Here is an 11,991-nt window from a genome sequence, read left to right as displayed (position 1 = left end):
GGCATGCAGAATCCCTACGTACTAACTTAACGAGGAGTGTAGATGATTTAATTTGAAATTTATCTCCTAAACAATATATATCTCTTGTATCTATCTCTTACTATATATGTTCCTATTTTTAGGAATATTTATTTTATTCCTAGTTTGTATTGTAAAAAGAGTCTTGTAAAGGAGAATCTATATAAGTATTTATACTTGAATAATTCAATAAGAAAGAATATTGAATCAGAATTTTTTAATATTTTATTAACAAGTAATTATTTTCAAATATCTAGAGTTGCAAGTTAGTCAAGTGTACTTGCAAGTAAAATAACTATAGTAACATAAAATTTAATTTATGTCATATATTTCTTACATTTTTAGAATTAGACTTACTTAAATCATAATAGAATTGAACTTTTAAAACTAAATTTGTATTTAATTAATTTTTTTGAAAATCATAACAGAGCTGAACTATATCCATTTTATTTACCATGGATGGTTGAGCCAATTACAATTTTAGTTCAAATTATTCTTATAAAAAATTAATTACCATTTTATTTTTTATATTATTAACCTAAGGTGCAATTGATCTCTATTTTGATCTTAATACCCAAATTGTACATTACTAATCCTATGTCTGAGTGTCTTTATGATAGAGCACCAAAGGAACCAACCAAAGTCTAAGCATTCTTTAGCTTTCAAGGCAGCCTTGCAAAAAGACCTAAAAAACGTGAGGGCGCTTCCAGGGCGCAGGGACGCTTTTCATATGACCAAAATTTTACAAGACGTTAAAAAGTCCACCTAATATCTTGCCAATTGCATCATGACATATAGTAGTCAAAGTGTCAAAGCTTCAAGAAACGCAAGGGTGCTTTAAAAGAGCAAGGGCGCTTCAAAAGTACGAGGGCGCCTCATATTAGAGCTTGAGGATGAAAATGGCAGACGACTGTGCAATAAGAAGCGCGAGGGCGCTTCTACACAGACAAGATAAGCGGGAGGGCGCTACTGTGGTGCGAGGGCGGTTTTCACAATCAATACGATGTCGGTAACCGTTAAGATATCAACCATCCTATCAGTGCCACGTGTCTGGGGCTATTGGAGCCCCAGTATCTCTTTTTAGAAAGCGCGAGCGCACTTGGGAAGCGTGGGGACGCTTTTTAGCACTTTAGGCAATTTTTTACTAAGTAATCAATTTTGCAATTAATGAGTTTTAGACCCATTGTAACGTCTCCAAAAGGTTGGTATGAGTATAAATACCCCTCTTAAAGACTCTACAAGCAAGTGTGTGATTTAGGTATACCAAAACTCTTGCAAATTTATATCTCAACTTTCTACACTCAATTTCTTTCTTTGTAAAGTGTATTAAGTTGAATCGCATTGTTCAACTAAAAGTTTAAAAGGTTGTTGTATGAGCTTAGGTATTAAAAATACAAGGAATTTGTTGTTGAATAACCATTAATACTCAAGGATTAAGAGACTTAGTGAGAGATTGGTTCACTAAGAGAAGAGGTTTAGTATTAGCCTTAAAAACACCAAGTTGTTGGGTGAACTTGTAAAACCCAAAGGTTGTAATCTTATAGGTTATGGTAAAATACTCAAGTGTAATATTAAAGAGTGGATATAGGGAGCATTATTCCCGAACAAATATAAATTTTTGTGTCATCTTCTCTAACCCTTACTCTCTTTAAATCACTCTTAATCTTTCTTAAATCCTTATTTTTACCCAAAACTATTTATTTCCACAATTTGAAGTCACTAATTCAACCTCATTCTTGGTTCTAAAAAACAACATGTATTTATGTTAATCATTTAAAATTATTATTAAAAATTAAGAAAAATAAGTACTAGCAAGCACTAATTATCATTTTATGCTTATAGTTAAATTAGGTCAATTTAATTAAAATATTAAATACTTAATTAGATGGATTAAAATTAGAGTTGAATACAATAAGATTCAAATTGTATATGCGTCAATCCATTTTATATCAATTGGCAAAAAGTATGGATAAATCTCTAAACTTTCGCTCGAATCTCAATTACATGCCTAATATTTAAAGTATCTAACTTACTCTTAAAGTTTGCAAAAACATTTCAATTAAACCTTCACAGCTAACTACGTTAAATTGCTGTTAGCTGGAAGAGTTTTATTGAACTATCTTTCAAACATTAAAAGTCTAAGCGAAACACTTTAAACATTAAGTATATAATTGAGATTCGACAAAAATACAAGGGCCTATCTAACCTTTTGACTATTTATTTTTCAAATAAGAAAATACATAAAAAAGGTCTTCCAACATTATATAATAATTTTTTTAAAATTATTAATTAAATTGATTTTGTATATATACATGTGTGTATATATACATAATATTAAATTCAAAAGTTATTTAAGCAATATAATAAAATTTATCAATCTATACACAATAAAATGTAATGAAATAAAAACAATTTAAAAATAAAGGAATAGAATAGTAATCAAAGAGAGAGGAACCATCCTAACTATTAATATAAAGTTTTTGCTAATCTTTTATTATGTTTAGCTTTAATTTATTCTTTTATCATTTTACTTATAAATATACAAAATAAGAATTTAAATCCGGTCTTTAATTAGTTACATTAGCAGGATAAACTGAAAATTTAAAAGAATTAATAATTCTTTTTTCAATAACATTTATCATAACCTAAGAAAGGGTTCTCTTTTCAGTGACATTTAGCTTAACATAAGAATGAACTAATTTATATTTTTGACCTATTCATATAAAAATTTAAGAAGTATATTTTTGGTATTTATACTTTGAAAAATATTAATATTATTGATTAAGTAAGAAAATTGTATACTTATTTCTTACTTTAATAATTTAAATTTTAGAAATTTTAAAAATATATTAAATTTCATTTGAATAAATTATAATACGGAAGATGGTATAAAATTTTAAATCTAAAAGTTAGAATAGTGTACAAAAGGGATTAAAATAAAATAGTAAAAGTAAAAAAGAAAATATATAAAGGGTACAATTGGACTCGTGAACTTTGCTCTAATTGCAAATACATGCCCAACATTTAAAATCTTTCAGTTAGACATTTAACATTTGAAAAAAAGTTCAATTAAATCCCTCCAGCCAAAGGCAATTTAACAGAGTTAGTTCAAGAAGTTTAATTTAACTGTTTTTCAAATGATACTTAAGATTTAAGTGAGACACTTTAAATATTAGGTATTTAACTGAAATTCGAGCAAAAGGTTTATCTGTACCTTTTTTTGTATCAATTTATAAGACTAAAATTATTTAATTTTATTTTAAATTTTAATAATTATTTTAAATTTTATTATGTATTATAATAACAAGTCCAACTATTAATATTTTCATACGTAATAGTGTATAAATATCAGTATACATAAACATGTTAAGAGAAGGAGACAAATAAATTTACTAAAAAGCCTTACAGAGTTTTTAATTAAATCGTGTTAATTTAACAATTTAAATTAATTTAATTAATTTATATTTTTATATTATTAAATTGGAATAATAAAAACTACTCAAGAAGAAGAAAAAAATTGGTTTTTTTTTTTTTTTTGAATTAGGATTGCTCAAAATAAATCATTTTCCCTAAACCCTAGTTTAGAACATATGACCATGTTTTTATTTTTTGTCAATACTTTAGGATATAGTTTGAAATAGTAGCTAATAAACTAATAATGAATTAAAATGGTTCGTTCGACTTTACAAATTCTTAAACAAATTTCTACTTGTGAGATTAACATCAATATACTCATACAGTAAAGAGATTATACTAATTGTTTAAGATAGACTTTTTCTTTTTTGTTAAATTAGTCATACATAACTTTTAAAAAATAGTATAAAATAAAAATTTAAAATCTTATAAAATTGATTAAGTTAAATTTGACACCCTCATCTCATCATTGGCTTTGCTACAGATTTTGGCCATTTCACAGACGATATCTATGTTGAGATTTATTATAAATTATCTAATCACCCTTAAATATTTAGACAAGAACATGCATCTTATTCTTATTGTATTTAAGTATATATTTATTATGGTTGAAATAAAATCAAAATTAACCTTATTCAATTGAAAGAATAATATCACGATCCGATCTGTGGGCCCGTGACTGACACTAAAGAATGAGTACGCTTAAGACCACCAAGACCCATAGTAAGCCTCACTATTCGACATTTCCAATATGCATATAGAAAATATAATATTAGACCAGTCCGACATTACCATTCATAAGTCTCTAATTGTAATTGACTAATAAATAATTTTTTAATAAAATAATTGATGTGTCTTTTTTAGTACTCGCAAGTGCACGAACCGTTCCTATAGTAAGGATAAGTTCACCATGAGGTCAATCTCTCATGTAACTATGAGGCCACTTATTATAAAGACTAATTATCAATACTAAATAATAAAAGTAAATATAAATACTCTAAATCAGTATGTTGAGAGAATGATATTCATAAAGTAAAGTAACTAAACAATAAATAAATATGCAATGCAATGCAAATGCAAATGCTTATAATCTAAAACTATATGCTAAAACAATATTTAGTCTAGCCATTTACTTAGTAATCTCCTTATTTTACTTTAAGCCTAGATCTAATGAATGAGATGGTGATGTGCCTTTTTCCTTAAGTCACTCAAGCTAATGGTGCAACCTAGGTTTCTTATACCAACATAGATTAAAGTAAAGATGATGTTTCTAATACTTTTAAACCTAAAGATTTTCATAACAATTACTATTGCTAAATTAATATGATGGTTAAATAACAATAATAACTGAAATTAATAAAAATATGAAGGTAAAGAAATCATTCATTAAATAAATAAATAACAAGGTTCATCTAAAAGTAAAAAGACTAAACTAAACACTTATGTAAACTAGCCTAACATATTTAACCCAATGATCATGGTATTAAATAGAAAGACATAAAATAATAAAATAAAAAGCCCCCTCAAGATCCAGAATTTTTTCAAGTAGGAAGAAGACTGGTCCTCAGTCTCCACTTCTTGAAAAGCTCCTTAGATCCTAAAAAGAGTAATGAAAACTAAACTAAGTGTTTATGGAAAACTGTAGAGGATTATGGAGAGAATAATTCTAGCAGATATAGAGAGCAGGTAGGAGAAAACTCCCCTTCTTCTTCCTTTCCTCATCCTTTTCTTTATAGGGTTTTGCAGAGATTTATATAGAAGAGAGTCATCCTCTAAATAAATCTCTCTAGAGATAAGTATACTAATATAAGTCTATCTATAGATAAGACTTTAAGTATCTTAATCTCCACCAAATACTATCCCATAAATAACTCTTAATAAAAATCCTAATAATTATACAAAATGACTAAAATATCCCTTGGGCCTTGTAATTAGCAGTTCATACGTCTTAATCTTGGGCCTTGACACGAATATGTCCCATTAAGCTTCTTTTAGCTCCATATTTTCTTCTTTTTGCTAATATTTCTGAAAATAGACAATTAAGCTTAAGTAAGGTAAAAGCACATAGTTTCACCATATTATATATAGAAATATATCATTAAAACTTTAAAATACCCTTAAATATCTATACATAATTTGGACCGATCAAATACCCCCACACTTAAACTTTTACTTGTCCTCAAGTAAATAGCAACTGAGAATTAACTTTTGCAAAAATCATGAAGAACATCCATACTCAGTTTAAAGATATTATTCAAAAAAATCTCACTAATGCAAAGATCATGTCAACCCAAGAACACTTGAATCATAATAATTTAAAAAAATATATATAAAATCTTTGTTAATCAGAAGACTCAAGCATCCAATCCTTCACACTTGTTTCATAACAAATAGTCTAACTCATCTTCAAAGGATATAACTATGATGCATAATCCAAATTATTATAACCTTATTCAAAAAGACAAAACCTTCCACTTAAAAACAAGAGATCAATAGGCATTTATTACTTGCTTTTGAAGCTCTTATATCTTTTTTTTCTGTTCTTTATACCCCTTGTAATTTTTTATACTTGGGGTATTTGTTTCTTTCTTGAGATGTTATGCCTTTTATGCAAATACAAACATGGGTGATGAATGCATCTGATTACTCAACAAAACATATATCAAGATGCTTTGCATACTCATAATCTCAATTGCCTTTTTTATGCGAAAATCGACATTGGTCATGAAGATTCCCGATTACTAAGCAACTAAAATTAGCGGAGTAGAATTATATCACTTAGAGCTTTAACTTGCCTATATCATATCTCACAAACTTAGGTAAGCCAATTTAGTAACAAGGAAATAATAACCTAAATCATACATTTCTAATCATACCCATGTCAAATGTTGCTAAACATCACTTAGAGCTTAGAGCTTCTAATCATCACGTCCATATGCAAAAAATGAACACTTGATCATTTAAGTGCAAATAACTCATGAGTTCACATATATATATGTTAAAAATTAACTCAAGAGTTCAAGAATCTTAACATAATAACATTCTTTCATCGACTCTTATATAGAACAATAAGAAAAAGCTTAGTGGAAAAATTTAAAATTTTGCAAAAGATTAACCAAAGTTGCTAATTCTCATGGCATATGACGTATAAAGTTTAATCGAAGAAATATTTTATTTCTATTCCTCCCTCACACTTAAATTTGTCCTTACTGTCATTATATATATAAAAATAAAGAACAAAAAGAGAGAAAAAAGATAGAATACTCTCCTCGAATTTTGCAATACATAGTAAGCCATGAACTTGAATTCCAATCTCCACCATCCAAATCTTAGAATCACACTTGAACACACATCATTGATAATTATAAAAAAAATAAAGAATTAAAGAATTAAAAATAATAATAAAGAATTAAAAATAATAAATTATCCTAAACATACTAGAAAGATTAAATCCTAACATAATTAAAAGTTAGGTCCTAATAAATAAATATAAATTCTAGAACAAAATTTAAAATAAAGTCCTAAATCAATTATATGACTATTTATGTAGAGGAGATGGATATATATTTAAATTTAAAAGAGGGTATTTTAATTAAAAATAATTCATAATCAATCCCAATTTATTAGATTTGATTATTTTAATTTTTGCTCAAAAAAAATTCTTTTCTTTTTCCGCGCCGTCGTTGCGGGCTCGCTTGTTCAAGCTGCATGCCTCTCATCTAAATAAATCTCTCTAGAGATAAGTATACTAATATAAGTCAATCTATAGATAAGACTTTAAGTATCTTAATCTCCACCAAATACTATCCCATAAATAACTCTTAATATAAATCCTTCTCTTTTTGCTAATATTTCTGAAAATAGACAATTAAGCTTAAGTGGGGTAAAAGCACATAGTTTCATCATATTATATATATAAATATATCATTAAAGCTTTAAAATACTCTTAAATATCTATACATGATTTGGACCGATCAATAATGATACTAATTCTATCCTAAAAATAATAGCATATTAATTATATTTTGATATTATATTAACTAATAAATAATTTTCTAATCATATAATGATACTAAATTTATTATAAATATAGCATATATTAATTATATTTTAATATTATATTAACTAATAAATCAGTTTTGTAATTAGATAATAATTCTAATATAGAAAATAACATCCTAAATTATATTTCTAATATTATAAATGAGATCTATGGTGAGATTTATTATAGATTATCTAATCACCTTAAATAACTAGACAATAACAAACAATTTGTCATGGATCTTATTCTTATTTTATTTAAGTAATATATTTATTATGGTTGAAATAAAATCAAAATTAACCCTATTCAATTGAAAGAATAAAGTATAAAATTGCGTACATTAGATAGAGAGGGACATATACAGTTTATTCAATTTCTTTCTATCATAGCATTTGGATCGTTTTGCAAATTAATAAAATGAGATATTCATGATTTGTTTTTAAGAAAAAGTTGTTAGTTATATTTATGTTATGGCTTAAGTATTCATGATCATTATTAGTTTTAGGTTAAGCAGAATATTACTATAATTATCCCATTGTTTGGCTTAATTGCTAAATAATTATATACTTTGAGCTTATTTTCGAATTTAATATGTAATTTTAGTTTTTTTTTAACAAAATTTTAGCAACATATTCTAATTGTAATTTCAATTTTAATTTCTAGTAAAATTTTCAGCTAAAATATATTGATATGTTAAAATTAGCATTAAAATTGTTAGCTGATCGACCCCATCACTAAAACCAACATTGTTCAAGTAAATAATAAATGATTTAACAATAAAGTTTCTTCTCTAATATTTTATTTATTTTTATTAGAGTTCATAAGAAGATTAAACAATCTAACCTCTTTTTTTTTTTTTTTTATTTATTGCAACGGTTGAAAGTATTTCTCAAGTGTTAGATCTCTAAAACTTAAACATAAATGGTGATACAAAGAATTATTTAAAGTGTCCAGTAATGAATGATCAACACTAATACTGATTCAGTTTCTTTTTTCTAATGTCAAAATTGTAGCCAAGTCAACAAACTTTGATTAATAATTTTGTTCCAAATCAATATTAAATTGCATTGCTAATATTACAAAAATAAATAATATGCTAAATTAAAAATAAGTATAAAGTACATGATTTATTTGGCAATTAATCATTATTATTTTTAATAATTACTCAAAAAAAACTAAGTTAAAATAATATTATGCTTTGTCGAAATAAATTTATAATATTTTATAAAATTTATTAATCTAAAATTTATGTGTTCCGTTGAAATAAAAATATATATAAAAATTTTATATAATTAAATTTATAGAACTAGATATAACTAAACTAAATTTTTTTAAAATTTTTAAATAAATTATATATTAATAAATCAACATATTTTATTTTATTTGTTTCTTTCTCATATATTCTCCGGCCATAAATTTTTTATTATGATTTATTTCTAATTTGATATTTATTCTATTTAAAATAAATTCTATACTTATTATATAACATAATAACTATAAAAATTTATTTAGAAATAAACTTTATTTAAATTTTATTTAAAATTAAGATAAATTTCACCAGTCAATCTGTCAAGTATAACAATATGCAATTGAGTATTGTGATAGACTAATAGCAAATCGTCATCGCGTGAGTCATCATGATGTCCCACCAGTACTGCTGCCAAGAATACGAATCCGGAGACCCAAGTCACAGCACATCTTTCCATATGTAATCTCAGAAATCCAACAGTTTGCAGAAAGAAAGATCGCTTTCTCCACTGCACTTAACAAGGCTTGGGACTTTAAATTACCAAAAAAGGCATACCCAAGATAATCATGGCTATGCAAGAACAAACACCAAGTCTTGAAAAACCACTAATCTCTGAAGCTGGAACATTAGAATCAAAACGCAGATTCACCAAAGATGAGATCGTCCTGGAAGTGAAGAAGCAGCTCAAGCTGGCTGGTCCTCTTGTATCAGTTAATTTCTTGATGTATCTTTTACAGGTCATATCAGTCATGTTCGTTGGTCATCTCGGAGAGCTATCTCTTGCTGGTGCTTCCATGGCCACTTCTTTCGCTTCAGTAACTGGCTTCAGCTTATTGGTAGGTTTTCTTTTCGAATTGATTTATTTATTCTAGTACGTTACGGGATCCTAATACCTGGGCGAAACTCGTAATAATAAATACTGTAAGAAAACTGATTCTTACTCTTACTGACAGAGGATTAAAATATCCGGTTCAGTACTTGTGATCTTACTTGCTTGAAACACTCAAATTGAAAAGTTTATAAGTGAAAGTCTGACAATACAATAATTGAGAAAGTCTATAGTTGCTAGAATACAATTATTACAACTTGAAACAGACAAGCAGTTTGAAATGAATTTGATTTTGATAGAATCCTTGCACATGATTTATCCCGAAACTATACAACATTGAATTTGATTTGTAATAGAACTAGTTATTACTTTCAATGACATAACCCGTTCCATTACTTTAGACTCACTTTCTTGAAAACCACTGCAACTGCCTTGTGTGATGAACAGAAAGGAATGGGAAGTGCATTAGATACATTCTGTGGTCAATCTTATGGAGCAAAGCAGTATCATATGCTTGGTATACACTTGCAGAGGGCAATGATTGTTCTTCTGCTTGTCAGCATTTGCCTTGCATTTATATGGGCGAATGCTGGTGAGATTCTGCTGTTCCTCAGGCAAGATCCCCAGATAGCAGCAGAGGCTGGACGCTATGCCCATTTTATGATTCCTAGCATTTTTGGTTACGCCATCCAGGAATGTCTTGTCAGATTCTTGCAAACCCAAAACAATGTGATACCAATGATGATTAGCTCAGGAATTACAACTTTTCTTCACGTGTTCATTTGTTGGGTTCTTGTTTTTAAGTCTGGACTTGGAAATAAAGGTGCTGCATTGGCAAATGCTATCTCTTATTGGATCTATGCACTCTTGTTAGTACTTTATGTAAGCACATCTCCTTCCTGCAAGAAGACGTGGACTGGTTTCTCTAAGGAGGCCCTTCATGGAATCCCGAAGTATCTTAAACTAGCAATTCCTTCAGCTGCAATGCTCAGGTAATCTTGAAATTTACCCTTCTTACACCAAATCATATTAATGCAATTGGGTTCAGCTAGCTTACTCAATTTCTACTTTATTTTCTTGGAATAGCTTGGAGATTTGGTCATTTGAGATGATGGTTCTCTTATCTGGCCTTCTTCCAAATCCAAAACTGGAAACATCAGTCCTTTCCATCAGGTTAGAGTCATAGAAGACCTCTTCGTCGTCTCAAACATAACTCTAACCAAATGGTTTATATTGCCAGCCTTAACACATGTGCAATCGCATTCATGATACCCCTTGGACTCGGTGGAGCTATAAGGTGAGCTTGGACCAAATTGAATGCTAAATGTACTCAACTCTGTTGTATCCCCACTGACAGAGTCCTGTTTTCACATTCTGTTCATGTCCATAGCACAAGAGTGTCAAATGAACTTGGTGCTGGGCAACCAAGAGCAGCTCGTCTAGCAGTACGTGTTGCAATATTTGTGGTTGCTACTGAAGCCACGGTGGTAGCCTTTACCATGATACTGGGTCGTAAAGTTTGGGGCTACTTTTATAGCACAGAAGAGCGTGTAGTGAAATATGTGGGACAAATGCTGATCTTGGTTGCAATATCCCATGTTTTGGATGGCATTCAATCTGTGCTTTCAGGTCTGTGGCAACACAATTTATTAGTTTTTCCCATCTGTTTCAGGTCTATCTAACATCGTCTCTGTTGCCAATTTTTAGGCATTTGTCGAGGATGTGGATGGCAGAAGATTGGAGCTATAATTAATCTGGGAGCTTACTATCTTGTTGGCATTCCTTGTTCTGTAGTATTAGCTTTTGTCTACCATGTTGGGGGAAAGGTACGTAATAACAAATCTTACATTTCCTTCCCATAATTTCATGCTATGATAATACCAATTAATATGGATTTACAAGTTCCTGGATTGCAAAGGATGGAAATAACGGCATGAAATTTGTCTACAGGGGCTCTGGACAGGACTTATAGTTGCACTGGTTTTCCAAGCACTAGGTCTGTTGGCAATCACTCTGAGAACCAACTGGGAGAAAGAAGTAAGTGAATTTACCAATTATTTTCTTTACACAATGTCCTATTGCTCTGATTTTCATGTCACGAATGCAATTTTGTGCTCTCCTTGCAGTCCAAAAAGGCTACTGATAGAGTCTCCAGCAACAATGCTACATTAACTCCTGAAAACTTGTCACCGTCGACGAGGCTCAGAAGTAATTTTAAGCACTTTACAGAGAACAGTAATAATTTTAAGCTTAGAATCTTTAATCAGAAGGTCTCAAGTTATAATCTGATAATCTAGCTTATTTAAAATTTTAATGTGCAAAGAACTCGAGTTGTCAGCAATATCCCACTATCTTGGAGCTGACGAGTACCTTTCATTAAGATGTATTTTTATGAGTTACAAATGAAGGAGATTGACAGGAACTTGAAACTTTGATCAA

General features: G+C 28.8%; 1 protein-coding gene across 1 annotated transcript; it reads left to right on the top strand.

Annotated features, from left to right (window-relative positions):
- Positions 1-9,142: 9,142 nt before the first annotated feature.
- Positions 9,143-11,991, top strand: LOC8260497 (protein DETOXIFICATION 16). Its single transcript, XM_048372162.1, has 8 exons — positions 9,143-9,559; positions 10,000-10,544; positions 10,639-10,725; positions 10,793-10,849; positions 10,943-11,181; positions 11,260-11,378; positions 11,503-11,589; positions 11,679-11,991. Exons 1-8 carry the CDS (start codon positions 9,290-9,292, stop codon positions 11,847-11,849), a joined length of 1,575 nt encoding a protein of 524 aa, XP_048228119.1. The 5' UTR covers positions 9,143-9,289; the 3' UTR covers positions 11,850-11,991.

Source organism: Ricinus communis, chromosome 3, assembly GCF_019578655.1.
Source record: "Ricinus communis isolate WT05 ecotype wild-type chromosome 3, ASM1957865v1, whole genome shotgun sequence".
Classification (NCBI taxonomy): Eukaryota; Viridiplantae; Streptophyta; class Magnoliopsida; order Malpighiales; family Euphorbiaceae; genus Ricinus; species Ricinus communis.
The sequence above is the reverse complement of the archived record's forward strand: the minus strand, read 5'-3'. Positions and strand labels throughout refer to the sequence as shown.

Bases quoted from the DNA above. Each gene is read 5' to 3' on its own strand.
- LOC8260497 (XM_048372162.1), top strand. From the start codon at position 9,290: ATGGCTATGCAAGAACAAACACCAAGTCTTGAAAAACCACTAATCTCT. The intron at 10,726-10,792 runs GTTAGAGTCATA...TTATATTGCCAG, and splicing joins ACATCAGTCCTTTCCATCAG to CCTTAACACATGTGCAATCG. The intron at 11,182-11,259 runs GTCTGTGGCAAC...GCCAATTTTTAG, and splicing joins CATTCAATCTGTGCTTTCAG to GCATTTGTCGAGGATGTGGA.